Source organism: Pituophis catenifer, unplaced genomic scaffold, assembly GCF_029215685.1.
Source record: "Pituophis catenifer annectens isolate HBS135680 unplaced genomic scaffold, rPitCat1.0.hap2 SCAF_8, whole genome shotgun sequence".
NCBI lineage: Eukaryota > Metazoa > Chordata > Lepidosauria > Squamata > Colubridae > Pituophis > Pituophis catenifer.
The window spans coordinates 82,275,497-82,301,617 of record NW_027256888.1 but is presented as its reverse complement, the minus strand read 5'-3'; the positions used below and the strand labels follow the sequence as shown (position 1 = coordinate 82,301,617).

At 45.3% G+C, this 26,121-nt stretch overlaps 1 protein-coding gene across 1 annotated transcript in view; it reads left to right on the top strand.

The window, feature by feature from the left end:
• The window catches only part of LOC139320634 (transcription factor COE1-like), a 78,799-nt gene that overhangs the window by 9,669 nt on the left and 43,009 nt on the right, over window positions 1–26,121 (top strand). The window contains exons 3-7 of the mRNA XM_070949031.1: window positions 9,214–9,370; window positions 11,275–11,338; window positions 12,969–13,024; window positions 16,817–16,890; window positions 22,849–22,917. Of these exons, the coding sequence (XP_070805132.1) occupies window positions 9,214–9,370; window positions 11,275–11,338; window positions 12,969–13,024; window positions 16,817–16,890; window positions 22,849–22,917 (420 nt within the window). The remainder of the gene's footprint in view (window positions 1–9,213; window positions 9,371–11,274; window positions 11,339–12,968; window positions 13,025–16,816; window positions 16,891–22,848; window positions 22,918–26,121) is intronic.

Sequence of the window (26,121 nt, the reverse complement as noted above, 5' to 3'; positions counted from 1 at the left end):
GCAGCAGCTTTCTGCACCAGTTGCTTCACTTTTTAGGCGATACACAAAGAATCACAGGGTACATACAAACACTTCTCAGGGATTCCAGAGACGGCATTCATAGAAATGTGGTTTGCATTTAATTTCTGGAACAAACCGAAGCAAGATATCTGAGTGGGGTGCGGTGGAGAAGCAGAATGAGAGAGAGAGAGAGAGAGAGAGAGAAACAGGAATGAAAAACCGGAATTAAGACCGTCTGCCTGCAACTCCCGAGGGATCAGCAGGTGACAGTAAGCGAGAAACCCGATCCCCGTTGTCGCACGAGGCTCACAGCTGAAGTGTCGTTGGGCTGTTGGCTTTAGGGCCGTGTCCAGTATCATCTTTTGAAAAAGTCAGCAGTAGCAGAAAACTAAAAGAGAGAGAAAGACAGACAGACAGACAGACGGAGGACTTGAAAATAATCCTCCAGCCCCTGAAACTGGTTTTGCAACGGATGGAAACGTATCAAGGAGAGAAGTAACTTAGAACTAGGGAAAAATTTCCTGACAGTGAGAACAATTAACCAGTGGAACAGCTTGCCACCAGAACTTGTGGGTGCTCCATCACTGGAGGCTTTTAAGAAGAGATTGGACAACCATTTGTCTGAAATGGTATAGGGTTTCCTGCCTGAGCAGAGGGGTTGGACTAGAAGACCTCTGAGGTCCCTTCCGACTCTGTCATTCTGTTGTTTTGAAGAGAGTAAGTGCAAAGTGTGGGCCCAATTGGCCAAAAAAAAAACCTCAGGGTTGGAAACATGCGAAAGTGGCCTTTATCCTGCAGTGGGTAGACAATGGCTAAAATCTGGAGGAGGAGGAGGAGGAGGAGGAGGAGGAGGAGGAGGAAGGTATGATGCACCTGTCATTCATCTTATTTATGCATTTGTTAATCAAAGGAAGAAACTACCTGAGTTGCCTTTGCAACACCAGGAGACTTGCAATAAGTATGTGTCTGTCTGTCTGTCTCAATAACGATTTTATCAAGGAAGGAAGGAAGGAAGGAAGGAAGGAAGGAAGGAAGGAAGGAAGGAAGGATATTTCTGCAAGTGGCTGGAATTAAATTGGAAGCACTGACTTCAGGATGGCTTCCGTTTTCCGTAATATGAGATCTCCTGCCTGGGTCAAACCAGTAATTCTATCATCCCCTGCCGGCGTAATGGCTGGGAATCATGGGACTCCAGCAAAGCTGGAGGAGACTGAATCGGAGTTGTTTTGCTGTGTGATGAGAGAAGCCGCCTTTCTAGAATCCTCCACGGTAGCTTCTTCCAAGGATGCCCAGCACAGCAAACGGTGGTTCTAATGTTAGTAAAAACCACTTCTTTTTTTCTGATGAGAATAAACAGAGGAGGCAGTGAGGAATGAATAAACTTTGTTTTCTTACTGAGTTTCCCTGTAATTCCCGCTTGTTTTCTTGCAGACGTTTCATGACCCAACTAGGTAACATCATCAGTGCTAGAAGGAGAGGGGTTTGCAGAGAAAAGGAGGAAGGGGACTGTGGGTCCTTGGTGGTCTTTGAGTTTGGTAGTTTTCTTGCAGATATTTCAATACCAAAATAGGTAACCTCATCAATGCTAGGAGAGGGGTTTGCAGAGAGGAGGAGGACTGTCGGGTGGGGTCCTTGATGGTCTCTGAGCTTGGTAGGTTTCTTGCAGACGTTTCATGACCCAACTAAGTAACATCATCAGTGCTAGAAAGGAGGAGGAGGAAGAGGAGGATTATGGATCCTTGGTGCTCTCTGAGCTTGGTTGTTTTCTTGCACATTTGGCACAGAAGATCTCTGTATCAAACCCAATGTGTCAACGCATTTCTGGTCCACTTAATTCATTAACATTCTGAAACTTTTCTGTCCAATATTGTCCAAACCTTTCAGGGATTCAAATACAGACAGTGCGCAAACTCCAACAGTTCATTTAGTGACCGTTCAAAGTTACAACAGCACTGAAAAGAGTGACGTATGACCATTTTTCACGTTATGACCTTTGCAACATGATCCCCATGATCCCAATTCAGAAGCTTGTCAAATTGTTTCCTGTTTATGAAGATTGTGGCTTCCCTGGGGTCATGTGATCCATTTTGGCGAGCTTCTGACAAGCAAAGTCAATGGGGAAACCGGATTCACTTAATAACCCGTGTTGCTAACAATGGCAGTGACTCACTTAACAACCGTGGCAAGCAAGTTCATAAAAGGAGGTAAAACTCACCGAACAAATGTCTCACTTACCAAAATAATTTTTGGGCTCCGTTGTGGTCGTAAGACAAGAACTCCCTGAAGCATGCAAGCTGATCTTCGATCCAGAAAAGCAGAGTGGAGTTCAACTCCCATAATTCCCCCGCCAGCGTGGGATTCAGTTTGTCAAGTTTTTCATCCAGTCCCGTGCAGTGTGTAAGGTTTCGGTGAGTCACAACTATCTCCCAGCCCCAAAATTTGAACGCTTTTGTTTAAACGTAAACTCCATCTTTGCAGATTAAAAATACAGTCTTCGATTTTGCTTGTTTAGCGACCGTTCGAAGTTAGTACGATGCAAAAAAAAAGCACGACATGACTATTTTTTCACACTTATGTCCGTTGCAGCATCCCCAAAGTCATGTAATCAAAATGCAGGTGGTTCTCGCCTTATAACAGTTTGTTTAGTGAATGTTTGAAGTTACAAAAGCACTGACTTTTGCGACCATTACAGCATCCTCAAAATTCAGAGACTTGGCAATTGACTCATACTTATGACCGTCGTAGTATCCCAGGGTCACATGAGCCCCTTTTGTGATCTTCTGACAAGCCAAGTCAATGGGGAAGCTGGATTCACTTAACAACAGCAGTAATTCGCTTAAGAACCGTGGCAAGAAAGGTTGGAAAAAGGGGGGAAATTCACTGAACAATTGTCTCGTTTAGCAACAGAAATTTGGGGCCCAATTGTGGTTGTAATTCGTAAATTGAAGAACTACGATAGTTCATTTAGTGACCGTTCAAAGTTACAGCGGCACTGAAAAAGTGACTTTTGACTGTTTTTCACGGTTACAAGCTTTGCAGCCGAAGTGGTATGCAGCTGGTTCAGACCGGTTTGCCTGAACCGGTAGCAGAAATCGTGGATGGGCCCACCTACCCGTCCACCCTCCCTGGCTCTATACCATCCTATTTAGGCATGTTTTTGAGGCTGGGTGCATGCACAGAAGGCGTGCGCTCCAGTAAAGCACATACGTGGAAGGCCGGGCACATGCGTGGGCAGCGCACATGCACGCACATTTGCGAACCAGTAGGGAAAGTAAGTAAATACCACCCGATATTTGCAGCATCTCCATGATCATGGGATCAAAATTCAGATGCTTGGCAACTGGTTCATACTTATGACCGTTGCTGCATTCCAGGCTCATGTGATCCCCTTTTGCGACCTTCCAACAAGCAAAGTCGATGGGGAAGCCAGATTCACTTAACAACTTTGTTACTAATTTAACAATGGCAGTGATTCGCTTAAGAACCATGGCAAGAAAGGTCATAAATTGGGGGAAAATTCACCAAACAATCGTCTCACTTAGCAGCAGAAATTTGGAGCTCAGTTCTGGTCGTAAGTCGAGGACTACCTATATTACCTCCATCACTACTGCCCTGTTTTTCCCTCTTTCTCTCTCTGGATTTTTGTTTCTTAGCTAAACAGATCTTGGAGAAAACAGTGGATGGAAAAGTTATTTCCTTGGGGAATTGCACTGAGAAAGGGAAAAGTTTGCCTCACTTTTGTGTGTGGGTTGCAGATTGGGAAGAAATCTTGTTTTGCATTGTTAAAGGAAAAAAGATTGTCCTCTCTCTGTTTTCTCTAATTATTCTTCCCTTTTTGGACTGAAAGGCCAAAAGCAGCTATTTCTGGCCCCAGTAAGGCGGATAGAAAGAATGGAAAAATCAGCCTTCCTAACAGATCAGCATGGAAACCCTACCAATTTATCATTATTAAAGCAATTTATTATTTGATCTGTCCGATAAGTCTTACAGGGAAGCCCAAATGCTACGCTTGGAATAAAGGTAATCCTCCACTTTACGACTCCAATTGAGCCCAAAATATATCTTTCTAAGCGAGGCAATCGTTTAAGTGAACTTTGCTCCATTTTACAACCTTTCTTGCCACCATTGTTAAGTGAATCGTTGCAATTGGTAACATGGTTCTTAAGAGAATCTGGTTTTCCCATTGACTTTGCTTGTCAGAAGGTCACAAAAGTAGATCACGGGACACCCCCAGGGACACTGCGACCGTCGTAAATATGAGTCGCTTGCCAAGCTTCTGAATTTTGATCACGTGACCACGGGGAATGCTGCAATGGTTGTACGTGTGGAAAACGGTCCTAAAAGTTACTTTTTTCCATGCCTTTGTAACTTTGGTCACTAAATGAGCTGCTGTAAGTTGAGGACTTACAGGACCTCAATTGGACCTGTAAGTTTTGGTCACCATAATATAAAGAAGATGTTTAGAAAAAGTGCAGAGAAGAGCAAGAAAGATGATTAGGGGTCTGGAGGCTAAAACATAACAAAGAATGGTTGCAGGAATTGGGTTTAATTCTAGTTTAATGAAAAGAAGAACTATCAGGGTGACATGATAGCAGTCTTCCATTGTTTGAGGGGCTGCCCCAAAGAAGAGGGGGTCCACCTATTCTCCAAGGCAGAACAAGAAGCAATGGATGGAAATTAATCAAGGAGAGAAGCAACCTGGAATTGAAGAGAAATTTCATCACAGTTAGAACTATTAATCAGTGGAACTCCTTGCCACCAGAAGTTGTGGGTGCTCCATTACTGGAGGATTTTAAAAGGCAATGGACAATCTGGAATGGTATAGAGTCTCTTGCGTGACCTCAGGGTTGGACTAGAAGACCTTCAAGGTCTCTTCCAACTCTGTTATTCTGTATTCTGTAAATGTTCAGAAAAGAAGGATTAGGGATGACATGATAACAATCTTCCAATATTTGAGGGGCTGCCACAAAAAGAGGGTCAAATTATTCTTCAAAGCCCCTGAAGGCAGGACAAGAAGCAACAGATGGAAACTAATCAAGGAGAGAAACAACCTGGAATTAAGGAGGAATTTCCTGACAGTGAGAACATTTAACCAGTGGAACAGCCTGCCACCAGAAGTTGTGGGTGCTCCATCACTAGAGTTTTTTCAAAAGGAGACCGAACAACTGTCCGGGAATTGTGCAGCAACTGTCCCAATGAAGTAATAGAGGATGACCTGAACTTGTAATTTTATATAAATAAATATATTTAACATTTATATTTATATCAGTCAAGATAGGAACCTCATGAGGTAAAATTCACGCAGGAACATCCTCATGTGGTAAATCACCGAGCTCACAGAAGAAAAAGGCGGGAAAGAAGGAAACACCCCCTTTTGCCCACAGCGACCAATCACGGCGCAGGTTGCCTCATGTAGGCGCCAGCTCTCTCCCATCAATCAGCTACAACTGTGTGTTCTGGCAAATTGTACAACGCAACTGATACGTTTAAATAACAATTAACAACAACCATTTGTTTGAAATTTGTACTGCTTGAACGGGGAGGGGGGTGGACTAGAGGACCTCCAAGGCCCCTTCCAACTCTGTTATTGCTATTCTGTTGTCATTCTGTTATTCTGAGATGCAGATCTGGAAGTTTGGATAGTTAAAAAAAAAAAGGACGAAAAGGGAGTTTTCAGTTCGTATCAAGGCTCATGCGCCGGTGCAGAATACCTTAATACATAAAAATGAGGGCCGGTGGAAGAATTCCTGGTTGATTAATCATCTCCCTTTTAACTGATTGACTTAATTTGAATACATTTTCTTATTGCTGCTACCTCTGTCGCTTGCTTTGGACCAAAAAATAAGACATCCTTCCTTCCATTCCTTTCTTTTTCTCCTTCCCTCCATCCTTCCCATCTATCTCTTTCCTTCCTTCCTTCCTTCTTTCCATCCATCCATCCATCCCTCTCTTCTTCTCCTACACTCCATCCGCCCATCCCTCTACTTTTCCTACATTCCATCCCTTCCATCTATCTCTTCTTGTCCTTCCTTCTCCTTCCTTCCCTCTTTTTCTCCTTCCCTCCATCCCTCCCATCTATCTCCTTCCTTCCTTCTATCCATCCCTCCCTCTCTTTTCCTCATACCCTCCATCCCTCCCATCTATCTCTTCTTGCCCTTCCCTCCCTCTGTTTTCCTCATACCCTCCATCCTTCCCATCTATCTCTTCTTGTCCTCCTTCCTTCCTTCCCTCTTTTTCTCCTTCCCTCCATCCTCCCATCTATCTCATTCCTTCATTCCCTCCATCCCTCCCTCTGTTTTCCTCATACCCTCCATCCCTCCCATCTATCTCCTTGTCCTTCCTTCCTTCCTTCCTTCCTTCCTTCCTTCCTTCCTTCCTTCCTTCCTTCCTTCCTTCCTCCCTCCCTCCCTCCCTCCCTCCCTCCCTCCCTCCCTCCCTCTCTTAATAATCTGAATAATATGCACTTCCATTTTTCATGGTTGGTCATACAGTCAGCCAGATGTTTGGACTGGATTTGGCATTTTTATCCACCAATGGAGTCCTTTCCAAGGACCTGGGATAGGCAGACATTCTTGTTTGAGTTAATGAAAGGTATCATCATCACAGGATCTCAGCTCTTCCAAGTCAAGCTGCCTTTTGCAATTGACCGATAGTGAATTTGTCAATGCCAATAGTGTTTAAAGGGTGCTCTAGTTCCCAAGGCACCTATTAATACTGGTACCATCTTTGCTTGCTTTTCCACAGTCGTTCTACTTCTATTTGCAGGTCTTCGTATTCTGAGATTTTCTCCATTTCTTTCTCTTCTCTCCCGCTGTCTCCGGCTACTGTCACGTCCGTTACCCAGGCTTTTTTTTTTTGGTCTCTCTTACCAACAATTGTTAAGTCTGGAGCCTTTTGTAGCAGGAGCTTGTCTGTCTGAATTCTCAAGTCCCAGAGCAATTTTATCATCTTCATTTTCTTCATCTGTTTTGGCGGCTGTTTCTGTGTGGCAATATTTGGGTTTTAAGTCTTTTACGGGCATCAACCTCTCCACAAGTTGGGCTGGTTGAAATTTTATTTATTTATTTAATTATTTTTTAAAAATTACAGTTAGTCTTTCAAAGATAACTACAGGTTGTCCTTAATTTACAGGTGTTCATTTAGTGATCATTTGAAGTTACAACACCACCGGAAAAAAAAATGACATGACCACTTACGACCATTGCAGCATTCCCCCATGGTCACATGATCAAAATCCAGATGCTTGGCAGCTGACTCATATTTATGACGGTTGCAGTGTCACGTGATCCCCTTTTATGACCTTCTGACAAGCAAAGGCAATAGGGAAGCTGGATTCACTTAACGACAGGTTACTAACTTAACAGCTGCAGTGATTCACTTAATAACTGTGGCAAGAAAGGTTATAAAATGGGACCAAACTGAACAACTATCTCACTTACCCAACAATGGGTTCAATTGTGGTCGTAAATCGATGACTACCTGTACCAGGCCCCAGTTGGGTTTTGGGTTTCCAGACAGCTGTTTCCTACAGCTGGGTCTCTCTCAGGTTTCCTTTAATCTCCTAAAATTTCTCCTTCGTTTATGATTTTTTTTCCCCTCCAGCCCTCTCACGGATGGGTTTTGCAGAACGGTATTGTACTTTAATTCCCCAAATAAATGAAACCAATGCAGTAAATTTCCTTTATACCTAATATTACCTTTGCCAAGTTCCAAAGCGGTTGAAATTCCTGCTTTTTCCTTTCTGTACAAGTCCAGGTGTGTCTAAAGTGTTGATTATAATTCCCGGGAGTTTAAAGTATTTGTTGTCTGGATTGTAATGCACACAGCAATCATTTCCCAACTATGGCAGAGATTGTTATATCACCAAAATGTGCTTTCTTTGCAGAAAATCTGCACTTCCAGGCTTGACAAACAGGCCTAAAATTACAACAGTTCATTTAGTGACAACTTAGTGACCATTCAAAGTTATACAATGGCACTGGAAAAAAGTGACTTATGACCATTTTTTCACACTTAACGACTGTTGCAACATCCCCATGGTCATGTGATCACGGTCACACTGTCCTGGGATCACGTGATCCCCTTTTGTGACCTTCTGAGGTGCAAAGTCAACAGGGAAGCCACGTTCACTGAACAATCATGTTACTAACTTAACAACCGCAGGGATTTGTTTAACAACTGTGGCAGGAAAGGTCCTAAAAGGGGGTAAAAAAAACACATTGACCAACTGTGTCGCTTAGCAACACAAATGCTGGGTTCAAGTGTGGTCGTAAGGCGAGGACTGCCTGTAGATGAAATTGCGCCTGGAGGGAGGATACAAAGAACTTGTCCTCGTCAGACTACCCACAGCAAAGTTGTTAGATGTTGTGTGAATTTTGCCCTCTGCTATAATGGAAGGCACAGTGTTGTGCACCCAAAAGGATGCAGTTCAGTAGAATGAATCCTGGTGTGTAAATAAGAAAAATTGGATTTGTTCTGTAAGTGGCTATCTGGGAACTCTCACTCTCCATTAAACAGGAAAAAAGGAGCAATGGGACAACCTGCCTACCTCAATGTTCTTTTGATGTTCTGGATTGAAATTCTCAAAGTTCCAAAGTTTGCAACTCCTTTGGAGTCGTGGAGTCCTTGCTGCTCTCTGAGCTTGGTTGTTTTCTTGCAGACATTTCATGACCAAACTAGGTAACATGGGTAGGCTCCATGATGGTTGTATGTCAAAGATTATCTGTGGAAAAAAATAGACCGGAACACCGTCAAGGTCCCTTCCGACCCTATTTGTCTTTGATTCTGTTATTTGCTACTCTGTTATTCTGCTTTTCTCTTACTTTGTTATTCTGTTATTCTCCTATTCTGTTATTTGTTACTCTGTTATTCTGCTATTCTATTACTCTGTTATTCCGTTACTCTGTTATTCTGCTATTCTGTTATTTGTTACTCTGTTATTCTGCTATTCTGTAATTCTGCTATTCTATTACTCTGTTATTCTGCTATTCTCTTACTTTGTTATTCTGTTATTCTGTTATTTGTTACTCTGTTATTCTGCTATTCTATTATTTTACTATTCTATTATTTTGCTATTCTCTTTTCTGCTATTCTGTTACTCTGTTATTCTATTTTTTTTGGCATAGAAAGGGAGGCTGAGTTCAGCCCCTGCAGATGTTTTGCGTTGCAGCTGCTTAAACACCTTTTTTTTCCTCCTTTCTCTCCCTCCCACAGTGGTATTGGGCTGGCTCGGGCCCATTTTGAAAAACAGCCCCCATCTAACCTCAGGAAATCCAACTTTTTCCACTTCGTGCTTGCCATGTACGACCGTCACGGACAGCCAGTGGAGATCGAGAGGACGTCTTTCATCGACTTTGTGGAGAAGGACAGAGTAAGGTCCAAACTCATGCGTGGTTCTTGCAAACATCTCCCCAAACAAACACACACACACACAGGAAACAGTCAGGATAGAATATCCTCAAACCCTTCCAGTTGCAGTTATTCTGATTTTTTTCCCCCAGCAGCCATCAGAATCCACCAGAGCTAAACCCTTGCTGGAGTAATATTGAAAATATCCTTGATGGCTCCCTGAGCGCCTTTTTCATTCATTCATTCATTCATTTTGTTATTGAACATTTGTAGTTGGGGGGGGGGCGAGGGAAGGAAAAAAAAGATAACCCACAGGAGACACAGCATATAAAATAAAGACAAGAACCAGGAATAAGTGGCAAGCAGAAACACCCGAGAATCTAAAATAGCATAAAGGGAATTTTGCTGCAAGATATCATTATGACTTATAGCATTATAAGCTATATCTATCTTTTTTTAAAAAGGAAGTGAAAATACCTCTTCATTAAGCCTTTACCCAAAGTTACCAGGTCAACATTTTAAATACATTTTATTGTGTCATTCCAAGATATAAATACAAATAAACCCAAAAATTAAAAAAAAGCAAGAGAAAGTGAGAGAGAAAAAGATGACGCCTGACTTTTTCAGTGCAGTAAAATGCAACAAAACCCCACAAGCTCAACATTTTGCTTTACACTTCACAACTTTACCAGCCATTCCTATAATAACAAAACCATCATAATCATCAAACTCCAAGCTTCATTTTCTTTTCCAGTCCAGAAAGTCCAGAAATAGAAACAAAACTTGATAAAATCCCTTTGATTAAAATGGTCTTTTTCTCCTCCTCTACTCACTCTCTCAAGCTACCTGCTTAGCACAGTATAAGTGGCTACTTAAAACTATCAGCTATGATACTTCAACTCCATGCTAGAAATCTAGTTTTCCATACAGTGAAAGCAGTGGTGGGATTCAAGTAATTTAACAACCGGTTCTCTACCCTAATGATTTCTTCCAACAACCAGTTTGCCAAACTGCTCAGAAAGTTAACAACCAGTTCTCCCAAAGTGGTGCAAACTGCCTGAATCCCACCACTGAGTGAAAGGATCATCTCTGGGTAAAGCCCCTCATCTAATAAAGATGACGCTTGTAGGGCACTGAGGGCATATTTGGGGGGGTGCCATCTCAACTTTTACACACACACACACACACACACACACAGAGAGAGAGAGAGAGAGAGAGAGAGAGTAGAAAAAACAAGTAAGAATGAAAAAAAGAAAGAGATAGAAGAAAAAGAAAGAAAAAAAGAAAGGAAAAGAAGAGAGGGGAAAGGAAAGAGAAAGAGAGGAAAAGAAAGGAAAGAGAAAGAAAAGGAAAGGGAAAAGAAAGGAAAGAAAGAAAGAAAGAAAAGAGAAAGAAGGAAAGAGAGAGGAAAAGAAAGGAAAGAGAAAAGAAAGGAAAGAAAGAAAAAGAAAGAAAGAAAAGGGGAGGGAGGGAGAGAAACAGAAAGAAAGAAAAAGAGAGAGAAAGAAAAGAAAAAGAAAGAAAGAAAAAGAAAAAAGAGAGAGAATGAGCAACAGACTGCAGCGGGAACAGGGCTCAGGAATGAGTCAGTCTGGACAGGATGTCAAGGTAAGAGAAGAAGTAGAAAAGAGGAAGAGGAGGATGGTTGCACCCCAGGCTAATTTCTACATGAGGCACTTTCAGAAGAAGACACCTCTGCCCTCTCCTTTTCCCAAACTCCCCGTCTTGGCATAAGGAAGATCAGAGATTTCCCCCAGACTCAGAAAACAAGAGACAACCCCAGTTCATCCACTCCCTTTGATTGCACCTCCAAAGAAAAGCATCTCCCACTTGCCCCGCTGTTCCTGGTTAAACGTGTCTTTGAGGAACACCAGGTGGAAGATCTCCGCTCTTCGCCTTTTTTCATTCCTCCTTTCCTCCTGACAGGAGCAGAACGGAGAGAAAACCAACAACGGCATTCACTACCGGCTGCAGCTGCTGTACAGTAACGGTAAGGACCCTGCAACCTTAGTTTGGGGCTTTGGTGAAGCTCTGCTGCCTTTGCTGAAGGCTACTCAGGAGACGGAAGCTGCTGAGATACATTTGCTCATCTAAATTTTGTCTTGACCCTCCACCTGCAGCCGAATAGTTAGGATAGGGTTCAGGGTGGCTTCAGAAGCTTGCAAGGTATGTTTGCAAGCCATTGAGGAAAGGACAACCCCCCACCCCAACACACCCCAAATTGGTGGCTACAGGGCTGGAGGTCAGCACCCTTTTAATCAAACTCTGGACTTAAGTAAAACGTGCCGAAAGCATTTGTAAGAAAACATACAGACCTTGAGAAAGAGTGCACAGAAAAGCAACAAAGATGATTAGGGGAACGGAAGCTAAAACATATTTATTGATTGATTGATTGATTGATTGATTGATTGATTGATTGATTGGTTCAATTTATATACTGCCCTTTTCCAGAGACTCAGGGCAGCTTACAATGCGTTAAGCAATAGCCTTCATACTTTTGTATATACCTGCTTAGTAGGGCTTTCGCCCCCCCGCCAAAGCGGTGTTCTTTTTTTTTTAATACAAAGTCAGCTTATTGCCCCCACAATCCGGGTCCTCATTTTACCTACCTCGAAAGGATGGAAGGCTGAGTCAACCTTGAGCCTGGTGAGATTTGAACTTGCAGTAATTGCAGGCAGCTGGTGCTACTTAACAGCACTTTAGTCTGCTGCGCTACCAAGGCTCTTCCCTTGGTATATGAAGAATGATTGCAGGAATTGGGTATGTCTAGTTTAATTAAAAGAAGTATTAGGGGTGACATGATAGCAGTCTTCCAATATTTGAGGGGCTGCCCCAAAGTAAAGAGGGTCGAGCTATTCTCCAAAGCACCTGAATGCAGGAGAAGAAGCAATAGGTGGAAACCAATCAAGGAGAGAAGCAACCTAGAACTAAGGAAGAATGTCCTGACAAGTGAGAAACAATTAACCAGTGGAACAGCTTGCCACCTGAAGTTGTGGAAAAATCTCCAATACTGGAGATTTTTAAGAAGATGTTGGACAATCACTTGTCTGAAATGGTTCAGGGTCTCCTGTTTGAGCAGGGCGTTGGACTAAGGTCCCTTCCAACTCTGTTATTCCTTGTGTGCATTATCTTAGTTGCTTTTCACAGCTCACTCGTCGTCTTAAAAAAATGCACAATTTGCACCATTGGATGCCAAGTTATAATATATGTTCAGTGAGGTTTTTAACCTTTCAGAACATTTTCCCCAAACGTGGCCACTTTACAGAGAGCGAACTTCAACTCCCAGAATTCCCTAGCCTGGAATTCCGGCTGGGGAATTCTGGGAGTTGAAGTCGACATGTCTTCAAACGGCCCAGTTGGAAACCCATTGGGGTAGACCCAGGCTGGGGAGGCAGACGGTTAAACACCGCAGAGGCTTAAAACACAAGGAGTCGTTGTCTTGAGCTGCTGTGCTGCGGTTCTCAGCCTCGGCGACTTGGAGAAGAGAGGTGGACTTCAACTACCAGAATTCCCTAGCAGAGCTGGCTGAGGAATTCTGGGAGCTGAAGTCCACCTCTCTTCAAACCACCAAAGTTGAGACAGGCTGTTCTGAACTCTCTCCAAACTTTGTTTTTCCCCAGGCCTTCGAACCGAGCAAGACCTCTACGTACGACTCATTGACTCCATGTCCAAGCAGGTAACAACGCCCTGTGCTTGGGGTGCGATGGGGAAGCCTCAGTGGTGAAATCTAAAATTTGTTACTACCGGTTCTGCGGGTTGGGAGGGTAATGTGACTGGGTGGGCGTGGCCTTTTTTTTTTTTTTTACTTTTAAAACCATTTTTTCGGCGAAGAAGTTGTAAAAAAAATGCTTTCAAAAGGCTCTGAGGATCCCAGCTGAGTTGCCTGATCGGCAGAGGCTTTTTTTCTTTTAAATGCCTCTGACGATCAGGCAACTCAGCTTGGATCGTCAGAGGCTTTTAAAAGAAAAAAAACCTCTGCCAATCAGGCAACTCAGCTTGGATCGTCAGAGGCTTTTAAAAGAAAAAAAAGCCTCTGCCAATCAGGCAACTCAGCTTGGATCCCAGCTGAGCCGCACGATCATCAGAGGCTTTTTTTTTTACTTTTAAAAGCATTTTTCCGGCCGAAGAGGTTGTAGAAAAAATGCTTTTAAAAGTTAAAAAAAAAAAGCCTCTGATGATTGTGCGGCTCAGCTGGGCAATGGGGGGGGGGCAGGGATTTTTGCTACCGGTTCTCTGAACCACCCGCCTCCATCACTACCGGATCGGGCGATCCGGTCCAAACCGGGAGCATTTCACTTCTGGGAAGCCTCCTTAACACATCTTGGCTTGGGCTTAAAAGGCTCAGAGTTGATAGATCTGGGGTTCTGAACAAACACACACCACAACGCTCATCGCAAAGTCCCCCAAAGGACACTGGGAATTGTAGTTTGGAGTAAGCTGCAGTGGACAGCTGCTTTTCACAAGGGGACATGGCCTTCCCACCGTCTCGACCATACACAGATAGCCCTCAACTTACGAGCAAAGTTGAGCCCCAACATTTCCGTTGCTAAGCAAGGAAGTTGTTAAGTGAGTTTTGCCCCTGTTTTACGACCTTCCTTCTGACAAGCCAAGTCAATGGGGAAGGCAGATTTACTTAACAAGCGTTTTACTAGTTTAACAGCTGCAGTGATTCACTTTTTTTTTTTTATTTGATTTATATGCCGCCCTTCTCCGGAGACTCAGGGCGGCTTACAATGCGTTAAGCAATAGCCTTCATCCTTTTTGTATATTTTATACAAAGTCAGCTTATTGCCCCCACAAACTGGGTCCTCAATTTACCTACCTTAGAAAGGATGGAAGGCTGAGTCAACCTTGAGCCTGGCAAGATTCGAACTTACTTTAATTGCAGACAGCTGGTGTTAAATTACAGTGCTCTGTCTGCAGAGCTATCCAGGCTCTGCAGACTTAACAAAGGTGGCCAGAAAAGTTTGCAAAACGGAGCAAAACTCACTTAACAAATTTCTCACTTAGCAGCATACATTTTGGCCTCAATTGTGGTCATACGTTAAGGATTACCAGTATTGTATTTTATTCATAGAAATACAACAGTTTCTTATTTACCACAAATCTTCGTAACCCTGACCTCTGATCCACCCAGGATCAAATAAAATTAAATGTCCCCATTAACCCGTGTTACGAAAAGATAGAACTTTTGATCAGTTCCCCGCCCAAAAATTAGGCCTTTTCCTAAAATTTGCTAGTGGAGGAAAATGTCTACAGAGATTCTCTGAGCTCAGAGCTGAAGAAGCTTCTTGGATGAGAAGCGAAACGTCTTCAAAGAAAAACCAGAAAGTCCAGTTGCCTCTTGAAAAAGCACCTATGGGATAGTGGAGGAAAAATGCAATCCGGTCTCCGTTTGATGAGAAAACAAGTCACTCTTAGAATTTGTACGCTCTGAACGAGCTCACTCTGGAAAAGGAGTCCCAGGGAATTAATTCTAGCAAATAATTGAAGATGCTTCATTAAGTCTCCATCTTATTAATCAACACCATTAAGTGGAGAGGCAGATTCCTGGCTGGGTGTTAAGAGCATCTGGCCCAGATGGGACAGCGGGTGTTTAACACCTACTTTGCACCAAGGAGTATCCAACTGCTGGGTTTTTTTTTTTTTTTTTGAACCCTGGATTTCCTCCCAGAGATCTGACTTTATGCTTGACATTAAATGGAAAGAAGGAAGAGAATGATGCTCTGTTAAAAAAAATTACAGATGGGTCTGCAGCGGAGAAATCCAGCTGTTTTCCAACACAGGCATTCCCTGGCATTATTTGAATTAACTGGCAAATACACATAGTCCTCGGGTTACGACCGCGATGGAGCTCCAAATTTCTCTTGCTAAATGAGACAGTCGTTAAGTGAGTTTTTTTTAAAAAAAATTTGATTTATATGCCACCCTTCTCCGGAGACTCAGGGCGGCTTACAATGCGTTAAGCAATAGCCTTCATACTTTTGTATATACCTGCTTAGTAGGGCTTTCGCCCCCCCCCCAAAAGCGGTGTTCTTTTTTATACAAAGTCAGTTTATTGTCCCCACAATCCGGGTCCTCATTTTACCTACCTCGGAAGGATGGAAGGCTGAGTCAACCTTGTGCCTGGTGAGATTTGAACTTGCAGTAATTGCAGGCAGCTGGTGCTACTTAACAGCACTTTAGTCTGCTGCGCTACCAGGCTATGTTCTATGTTCTATGCTCTATGAATTGCGCTCACAAGCTCAGCAACAGCCATTAACCACCCCTGCGGCTACAATATCATGTGACAGAACCAGGATTATCCAGGGGGAGTATTGGCTACAGTATGCTGGACCGGCTGAATTTTCCAAGTCGTCTTCAAGGGCAGCCCCATATAGACTGAAGCACAGTAATCCAACCACATTGAATTTTGTTCCTGAACCAGCTTGTTTGCCACATCCCCTCGATACACCAAAGCCTCAATCAACTTCAAAGCCAGCATTTGCCCAAGGCACCCTGTTTATATTATATACCTCTCCCCTCTCCAAAAAAAACCCCCATGGTTAAAGTCAACCGGGCTTTGGCAGTTGTGCAAACACAACTACATTGGGAAGCCCTCTTCAATGCACTGGGTAAATTGCAGCCAGTGGACCGAACTGCCATTAACAGTCTCGAATTTGCATTGCGTTAAATCGAGGGCAGCCTAGTATTCATTTTAGAGCTGAGTGCCAGACTGAGGCTATGTTTAGTTAGGGCTGATGCACCTTACAATGTTCCCCTCAGGTTTCTCTCTGCTGCAAGCCAGTTCCTGGAAGTTGACCAGATGCAGGAAGACAAGCAGGATGATGAGAGGAGGGGTTGCTGCTTTGGAGAAGGGCCCCACAACGTGATGGCTCCCTCCTTGTAGACCTCTCCATGCAAGGGCTGCAGCTCACGGTCTTTAAAGGCACCCTCGCATGGAGATGTCTCCAGGGAAGGGAGCCATCATGTGCTCAGAAGCTGCTGGAGATGCAGCTGTCCAGGACAGAAATGCCTCACCTCTCCTGATGACCCAATTGAGACAGCCAAGGGTGCCTAGCAAGGAACAGAGGGAGGGGAGGAGGGAGGGAGGGAGGGGAGGAAAGAAGGAAGGAAGGGAAAAGGAGAGAAGGAGGAAGGAAGGCGGGAGGGAAGGAAGGGAATGAGGAGGGAGGGAAGGAAGGAAGGAAGGAAGGAAGGAAGACCTAGAATTCTGGATGGAAGGAAAAAAGGAAGGAAGGAAGGAAAATGAAGGAAGAAGGAAGGAAGGAAGGAAGGAAGGAAAAGGAAGAAAGGAAGGAAAAGGAAGGAAAGAAGGAAGGATGCAAGCAAGCAAGCAAGCAAGCCCTTATTGGTACTGATAACTGAAGCCCTGCCCAGAATGACTACTTATGGTCTTCTGCAGGAGACCAGCAGACCTGCAAATATCCGGGCCCTTCCTAATGTTGCGTCTCCTCTTTGATTGCAGGCCATCATCTACGAAGGTCAGGATAAGAACCCCGAGATGTGCCGCGTGTTGTTAACTCACGAGATCATGTGCAGGTAAGTCGTGCTTGGGAGTGGCAGCGCAGCGACACAGGCTGGTCATGGGTGGGATTAAGGAGGTCCTCGGGGAAGCTTCAAGTAGGGCATTGTGGGGTGTGAAGGTGAGACCGTTTTGCAAAGCAGCCGAAGCAACAACGGGACGATCTGGAGGTTGGACCCAATGGCTTGGAAACGGGGATATCTGCTGGGATGGGAGTCAAAAAAGTCAAAATGGCAACCATGACTGTGATTGAAGGGTGGAAAAAAGAGAAACTGAAGAATTCAAAGCAGTCACAGCCATTTTTTAGATTTCAGAAAAGGGGTTTGGCTGCCCACTGTTGGGTTCAAGTTGCAGCAAAATCTGTCCGTCATTCTGGATTAATAACAAGAATGTCCAGAATTAATCCTTTGGGTCTAGTTTAAATCGATAGTTCTCCTGGTTTATGTGGCCATGGGGAAGTGGTTTAAATTAAGATCAAGGAGGAGCATTTTTCAACCCAGGTTTGTAGCCATGGTTTGTAGAAAGTTTGTTCCTCTTAGCCACAATTGCAAGGGTTTTTTCACAGAGCATGCTTTAACCTGGTCAAATCTCTCCAGTCCTGGCTTTGGAAATATAGAATCATTTTGGGGGTAGGGGTGGCAAAAGCAGCCATTTTTCAGAGTGCAACTACTTCTTCCAAAGGAGGCAGGGAGAGAGGGAAGGAGAGGGATGAAGGAGAGGGAGGGGAGAAGGGAGGGAGAGGAAAGGAGGGAGAAGAAGGGAGGGAAGGAAGGGAGGGGAGAAGGAAGAAGAGGGAGGGAGGAATGAAAATGGGAGAGAGTGGGAGGAGGAACGAGATGGACAAAGGAGAGGGAGGGAAGAAGATTGGGAGAGGAAAGGAAGGAGAAGAAGGGTGGGAAGGAGTGGGAGAATGGGAGGAAGAAGAGGGATGGAGGAATGGAAGAGCAGGAGAGGCAGAGAGGAAGGAGAGGAAAGTAGGGAGGGAGGGGAGAGAGAGAGGGAAAAGAAGGGAGGGAGGAAGGAGGTAGGGAGGGAGGAAGAAGAAAGAAGGAAGGAGAGGGAAATGAGGGAGAGAGAAGGACAGGAGAAAGGAGAGGGATGGTGGGAGGAAGAAGAGGGAGGGATGAACAAGTGGGAGGGAGGGAGAGGGAGGGAAGGAAGGAAGGAAAGCAGGCTAAAAAAAATACAGATCTGAGAAGTGTAGTTCACTTTACACCATGAGAAGGGGATGCACAGATCGGTGGGCTGTAAGATTTGCAGGCAGACCCCCCCTCTGGAAGACCCTCAAGTCTCCCAAAATATCAACATTGCAGGAAAAGCGACCTGCAGGTTGCTGGGTTTCCATTCCATCCGGGTGCTTCTCATTCCCGGCGTTGTGAGAAAAGCGTTGTTTCAGCGTGCAAGCAAAATCGGGAGGCGTTTCCGATAGCATCTTTTTCCGGCCCAGAAATTTTTATTGAAAAGCTTTCACCTTCAGCTTCTGGGAGAAAGCATTTCCGGCCAAGGGAGCTGCAGCTGACAAATGCTTGCACCTTTTAATAAAGTTAGAGCTACTGAGATCATCCTGATGTTTTTTGGCTACACAATTGTAATGCGCTCTTATTAACAAGGCTGTTCAGGTGTCCATAGATGCACTGCTGCTGGCTGGGGAATTCTGGGAACTGAAGTCCACACATCTTAAAGTTGCCAATGTTGGGCACACCTGTCCTAGGTGTTCTCACAAATACTAACAGAATAACAGGGTTGAAAGGAAACTTGGAGGTCTCTTAGTCCAGCTCCTTGCTCAAGCATGAGACCCTAGACCATTTCAGACAAGGGACTGTCCGGTCCCTTCTTAAAAGCCTCTGGTGATGAAAGACCCAAAACTTCTGGTGGCAGGCTGTTCCACTGGTTAATTGTCCTCACTTTCAGGAAGTTTCTCTTTAGTTCTAGGTTGCTTCTCTCCTTGATAAGTTTCCATCCATTGTTTTTTGTCCTGCCTTCAGGGGCTTTGGAAAATAGGTTGACCCCACTCTTCTCTTTGTGATAGCCTCTCAAATATTTAAACTCTGGTATCATGTGACGCCCTAGTCCTTTTTTTCTCTAGGCTGGCCCAACCCAAATCCTCTTAAACTAAACTGATGATTAGTTTCCATCCATTGCTTCTTGTCCTGCCTTCAGGTGCTTTGGAGAATAGATGACCCTCTTTTCTATGGGGCAGCCCCTCAAATACTGGAAGGCTGCTATGATGTCCCCCCTGGTCCTTCTTTTCATTAAACTAGAATTAAACCCAGTTCCTGCAACCGTTCTTTGTACGTTTTAACTTCCAGTCCCCTAATCCTCTTCGTTGCTCTTCTCTACGCTCTTTCTAGAATCTCTCTTTCTTCCGCTTCCTGATCCTAGGTTGTTGTTGTTAGTTGCGAAGTCGTGTCTGACCCATGGCGACCCCATGGACAATGTTCCTCCAGGCCTTCCTGTCCTCTTCCATCCTCTGGAGTCCATTTAAGCTCACTCTGACTGCTTCAGTGACTCCATCCAGCCACCTCCTTCTCTGTCGTCCCCTTCTTCTTCTTTTGCCCTCCATCGTTCCCAGCCTTAGGCTTTTCTCCAGGGAGTCCTTCCTTCTCATTAGGTGGCCAAAGGATTTGAGTTCCCTCTTCAGGATCTGGCCTTCTAAAGAGCAGCCAGGGTTGATCTCCTCTAGGACTGACCAGTTTGATGGCCTTGCAGTCCAAGGGACTCGCAGGAGTCTTCTCCAGCACCAGAGTCCAAAAGCCTCAATTCTTCGACCTTCTCAGCCTTCCTTATAGTCCAACTTTCACAGCCATACATTGCAACTGGGAAAACCATCGCACTTTTGTTGGCAGGGTGATGTCTCTGCTTTTTAGAATGCTGTCTAGATTTGCCATAGCTTTCCTCCCCAGGAGCAAGCGTCTTTTAACTTTTTGGCTGCAGTCCCCATGTGTTGTGATCTTGGAGCCCAGGAAAATAAAATCTGTCATTACCTCCATTTCTTTCCCATCTATTTGCTAGTTACTAGTTACTTCTAGGTTAAGGAGGTAGGAAAAAAAACAACAACAACCTCACACCAAGTCTTTGCAGGATCCAAATCCTTGCACTGTAATGTGCTTTTGAACTCAAAAGACTGGGTACACACACACACACACATACATGGGTGCCACCATGTTGCAAAACGAAGGCTTAAGAGGAACCCCAGGACTCAGGCTGGGCAGGCTATGCGTGTATATGTTGCCTCTGTATGTAGAATGCCTGGCTACATTCGCACCCAGGACCGCCTCCCTCGCCAAGTGCTGGGAGGTGGGCCCACCGGAGGAGTGCGAAGGAGTCTCCCTCGACAGCCAAACTCCCCTGCGACCTATTAACACCGGCGTTGTTGCTTTGTTTACGGCTGTTCTGCTCTTGGTGTTTTGCAAATTAGCACGGCTGCCTGGTTGCCAAGTTGGAGGGCTAATTGATGTTCAGGAACCTTGCTAATGATCCCGGGGGCTAAGGGAATAGGTTGGGTGGCTCGGGAGTCGTAGGAGCGACTCGGGAGGGCAAAATATTGTGCCTTCCACGCACGCCTTTGGTTGTGTTGTTTATGGAACGACGACGACGGATGGAATTGCCGGTCCCCCGAGGGGAATTGGGGTGAATTTAGAGCTCCCGGCTGTTTATCAGATCAACGATTAATTATATTTAATGTGAGGGATGGTACTTGCTCTAATGATTGAGAAAACAGTAATTGGGTTGGGTATCTCGAAAAGTGTGGCGTACAAAGGCAAGGAAGCTTAACGCTGAGACAAGATCCGGTCAGTTTCTCCGTCTCTCTCCTTTGGGGAGGTTAAATCCGGAAATCCATGTTCGACCAGCTGCATGAGTGATTTTTCATCTCTGGATTCACTATGTTTGGTAATAGGGATTCCTGCTTGAGCAGGGGGCTGGACTAGAAGACCTCCAAGGTCCCTCCCAACTCTGTTACTCTATTATTCCATTATATAGTTTCTTGCAAAAGAGTGTGGCTTGGCTTTCCAGGTGTCCAAACTTGGCAACTGCTTTGGAGTGTGAGTCCCTGTTGGCGTCTCTTTAAAGCAGCTGCTTCTTTTCCCTGGATGGAACAGCTGCCCTCTGTGAAAAAGATGCGGTTGCTTTAAAGCAGAGGCCTTCAAACTTGGCAGCTTTAAGACTTGTGGACTTCAACTCCCAGAATTCTCCAGCCGGCTGGAGAATTCTGGGAATTGAAGTCCACAAGTCTTAAAGCTGCCAAGTTTGAAGGCCTCTGCTTTAAAGAGTTGCAGATGGGCTTCTTCCAGCTCCCATATATGCAGCAAAGCACTTAAAAAAACCCAAAAAACCTCAACCCAAACCACTTCACAGCCTTCACCCCACAGTGGGTGGGGGTGCCTTTCTTGACTGCCCCCCCTTCCCGCCCTCAATGGATGAGAAGCCCAATGGTTTGCAAGCTTTGTTCTCTGTCCTTGAGAGGCAAACCGAGTTTCAGAGTTTTGTGGGTTTTTTGTGGCAAGAAGAACCAAGTTGCAAAGTGACCCAGCCCCCTTGGGACTCTCTTAGAGCGCTGATTTCTCTGCTGACTGTGTGCAGGAGGGAAGTCAGGAAAAGGTGACGCGTGCGGGCATCCGGTATTTCTGAATCATAAATACGAACATAGTAGTAGTAGTACTTTTATAGTGTCTTTCAATTCTATCTGGCAAACTTAAATAGTTAAGGGGATAGAGGAAGGATTGGGGTTGGTATGGAAGGGAGGGAGGGAGGGAGGGAGGGGAGAGATAGGATGGAAGGAAGGAAAGAAGGGAGGGAGGAGGGAGAGAAGATGGAAAGAAAGAAGGGAGGAAGGGAGGAAGGAAAGAAGAGAGGGAGGGAGGAAGGAAGGAAGGAAGGAAGCAGGGAGGGAGAGAGGGAGAGAGGGAGGAGGGAAATAGGATAGATGGAAGGGGGAGAGATAGGATGGGAGGGAGGGAGGAAGAGAGGGAGGGAGGGAAAAGATAGGATGGAAGGAAAGGGAGGGAGGGAGGAGGGAGATAGGATGGATGGAAGGAAAGAAGGGAGGGAGGGAGGATAGAAGGAAAGAAGGAATGGAGGAAGGAAGGAAGCAGGGAGGGAGGGTAGAGAGAGGATGACGGGAAGGAAATAGGATGGATGGGAGGGAGGGAGGGAGGGAGGGAGGGAGGGAGGGAGGAAGGAAGGGAGGAAGGAAGGAAGGAAGGAAGGAAGGAGGAGATAGGAGGATGGATGGATGGAAGGAAGGAAGGAGGGAGGAAGGGAGGAGATAGGGTGGAAAGAAGGAAGGAAGGAAGGAAGGAAGGAAGGAAGGAAGGAAGGAAGGAGATAGGAGGATGGATGGATGGATGGATGGATGGATGGATGGAAGGAAGAAGGAAGGAGGGAGGGAAGGAGGGAGGGAGAAGATAGGATGGAAGGAAGGAAGGAAGGAAGGAAGGAAGGAAGGAAGGAAGGAAGGAAGGAAGGAAGGAAGGAAGGAAGGCAGGCTAATTTTAAAAACAGAGTACATGTCCAAGTAGAAGCCGAAGCAAGACCATGGGTTCTGATTAACACTTCAGAACTGCCAGCCCAATTCTGGTTCTCTCCACACAAAGCATGGAACAAAGCTGCTCTCTGCAACAACCAGCTCCTTGCTTAGCCTTTCTGCATCAGGACAGCTTCATTCCGACAACACCCGAAGCAGGTCAGGCTTTTGCTGGGTGGCCTACAACCCAGATGCTGCAATGGTCCTAAGGGTGGAAAGAACGGTCAGGAGTCCCTTTTTTCAGGGCTGTTGTAATTTCAACACGAACCGTTGTAAGTCGAGGACTACCCATAGATGCTGACCTAATAGGATGCCTAACGCCTCCTTCTTCGCCGTGCTTTTCATTCAGAGAGTTGATGGCGGGTCTTTTTTTCCGATGTTGAGGGAGGGTCATCGCCATCTTGAGTTCCTCCTTTGCCCTGACCGTCCCTCTCTTTCTTCCACCCAACAGCCGCTGCTGTGACAAGAAAAGTTGTGGGAACCGCAACGAGACCCCTTCCGATCCAGTCATCATTGACAGGTAAGTACCAACAGAACACTTCCGAACGTCCACAATGTTGTTATCCTGCGAGAGAGGCAGAGATACCCGTGAGCAGAACCAAACACAGATTTGGTTGAAGTGTTAAATCATAGAAAGGGAAGAAGGAGGCAAGGCCAGCCCTTATATAACAATGGAATAACACTTACTCTTTGCAGGTTCTTTCTTTAGTTTGGTGTAGTGGTTAAGGTTAGAAAATAGGAGTCTGTGAGTTCTAGTCCACCTTAGCCAAGAAAGCTGGCTGGGAGACTTTGGGTCAATCACCAGGAGACAGGGAATTCTAGTCCCACCTTAGCCAAGAAAGCCAGCTAGGTAACTTTGGGCCAATCCCCAAGTGACTATGAATATTAGTTCTGCCTTAACCAGCTGGGTGATTTTGGGCCGATCACTAGGAAACAGGGAGTTCTAGTCCCACCTTAGGCCTGAAAGCTGGCTGTTCACCTGGAGCCATTTCCTCTCTCACAGGGTTATTTCTCTGGGGGCGGGAGGAACATGCGTTGTATTGGTTCACCATTTTGAGTCATTTATAAGCATAATAAAGGTGGGATACAATTAACAAACAAACAAATAAATAATGGCCAAAGCTCAATTGGCATTAGATAAGGAACGAGAGAATTCATGGACATACTGTAAATGTTTGTGACAACGCAATGATTCTAAATCAATGACAGGTTTAACCCCATTTTACAGCTCAGCCTCTTCTCAGAATAGCAGAATAGAGTTGGATGGGACACTGGAGGTCTTCTAGTCCAACCCCCACCTTAAGCAGGAGACCCTATACCATTTCAGACAAATGGTTGTCCAATCTCTTCTTAAAAACCTTAAAAATCTCCAGTAATGGAGCACCCACAACTTCTGAAGGCAAGTTGTTCCACTGATTAATTGTATTCACTGTCAGGAAATTTCTCCTTAGCTCTAGATTGCTTCTCTCCTTGATTGGTTTCCATCCGTTGCTTCTTGTCCTGCCCTCAAATGCTTTGGAGAATAGTTTGACTCCCTCTTCTTTGGGGCAACCCCTGAGATATTGGAAGACTGCTATCATGTCCCCCCTAGTCCTTCTCTTTGTTAACGTAAACATACCCAATTCCTTAAGTGCTGTACCTTATGATTCTTGATGAACATATCTTTTCTTTTATGTACACTGAGAGCGTTTGCACCAAGACAAATTCCTTGTGTGGCCAATAAAAAATTCTATTCTATTCTATTCTATTCTATTCTATTCTATTCTATTCTATTCTATTCTATTCTATTCTATTCTATTCTACTCTACTCTACTCTACTCTACTCTACTCTACTCTACTCTACTCTACTCTACTCTACTCTACTCTACTCTATTTCTGCAACCGTTCTTTGTATGTTTTATCCTCCAGCCCCCTAATCCTCTTTGTTGCTCATCTCTGAATTCTTTCTAGAGTCTCAACGTATTTTTTACATCATGGCAACCAAAACTGGATGCAGTATTCCAAGTGTCGCCTTACCAAGACATTATAAAGTGGTATTAACACTTCACAGGATCTTGATTCCATCCCTTTGTTAATGCAGCCTAGGACTGTGTTGGCTCTTTTGACAGCTGCAGTGCACACTGTGACTTGTGGTGCCTCCCAGCTCCGCAATTCTACCTATTGTGTACTGGGAGACAAGGGAAATGTCTTTGGTTTGCAAGGCTGATGTATCTTAAGACCCAGCAGAAGCTGGTGGAGGAAGATTTGGGGGTAGATAGGGGCAGAAAAGGCAGCCCAGCCCAACCCAAATCTGGGGGACTATGGAAAGAAAAGGAGGTGTTACACGATCCTCGCAAAGTTTAGTTAATTTTTGGTTTGCCTGGAGATCTTCTGGTCCCTTGGACAAGTCATCTGCTCCCTTCACTCAGAAACCAGGACGCTTCTCCTATTGTCACCTTCTCTGCTTGTGTGTCTGTGTGTGTGCAAGCACTCATGCAAGTCACTTTCTCCCTCTCCCAGACAAAACACCAAGGGAATGACAGGGGCCCTCCTGTCCCGGCATATCCCAGTGGCAGTTGGGGGGTCTTGATAACACACTGACATTTCCCCAGCCTTTGTCCGCTCCCGATAACATCGGGCGCTGCGCGAGGAGGCCCCATAGCTGGGCAGACCCGCCTGTCACTCAGTCCCACTGCGGAGGCCTCCGGCCGCCGAAGGAGAATAATAAGGATTGACAAGCCGGCGGGGAGATTAGAAGCAGAAGAATCAAAGCTATTAGAGGCTGTCTCGCCTTTGTCCCTGCTGATCTTTCAGCCTTTCCTACCATCGGCTCTCGTTTGCTTGTTGTTCCTCGGGCACATATTCTGACCTAGGCTTCCTGGGTCAGTAAAACACAGGAGTAGTCCCAAAAATCTCTTTTATTGCAACAGCTGGGAATTCTGTTCATTCACAGATGAGTCCCAAATAGTTGTAAAGAGTCCTTCAGGATAAGGCCGATAATCACCCACCTTTATCTCCCTTGACACACTGCCCAAAAACCTAATTGGCAAAGCCACACAGAGTCCAGAATCAAACAGAGCTTCAGGCTTTAAACTGAAGAGAATTAACAATGTTGCTTCCTGCAAAGGCCCACGTGCCTTTGCTCCTCTTTTAAGGCTTATGGGAAGGGCCAATCATCTCCAAGCCTTACTCCTGAGTCGTCCCTTTTGTTTTAGCTGTTCTTGCCTTCTGGCATCTCTGTGCATGAGCGCACTGGGAACAGGCTCCCCCTTTCCTCTGCCTCGCTGAGGTCCGACTCTGGAGGCTCCGGAGGCAGCACATACCACCCAGATGGCCCTTTCTCTGCCTCCGACGCAGAGCCCTCGTCCGAGCCTTCCCCAGGCTCCAGGACTGGCCCATGGTCCTCCCCAGCCTCCTCACTGTCTGATTTCGCTGCCAGCTCCGCAGGCTGCCGGCGTATCACAACAGCGCAGGACAAAAAAAAATCCGGCTACCTTCAGATTAAATTCCAGCAAGTTTGTTGGTGTCAGCTTTGCAAATCCTGGAGCTGGGTCAGGACAAACCAGGGCTTTGCAGCACAAACCTACATCCCACATGCTGCTTTGCAGATCTCGGGGCACAATCCAGATTCCCCCCAAAACTGAGGATATCCGACAGGAAGGCATCAAAGATGCAACAGGAGGAGGAACAGGGGATTGGGCTTTTGCCCTCCCTTCCGCTGTGCACGCTTACGTGTGTGCGCACA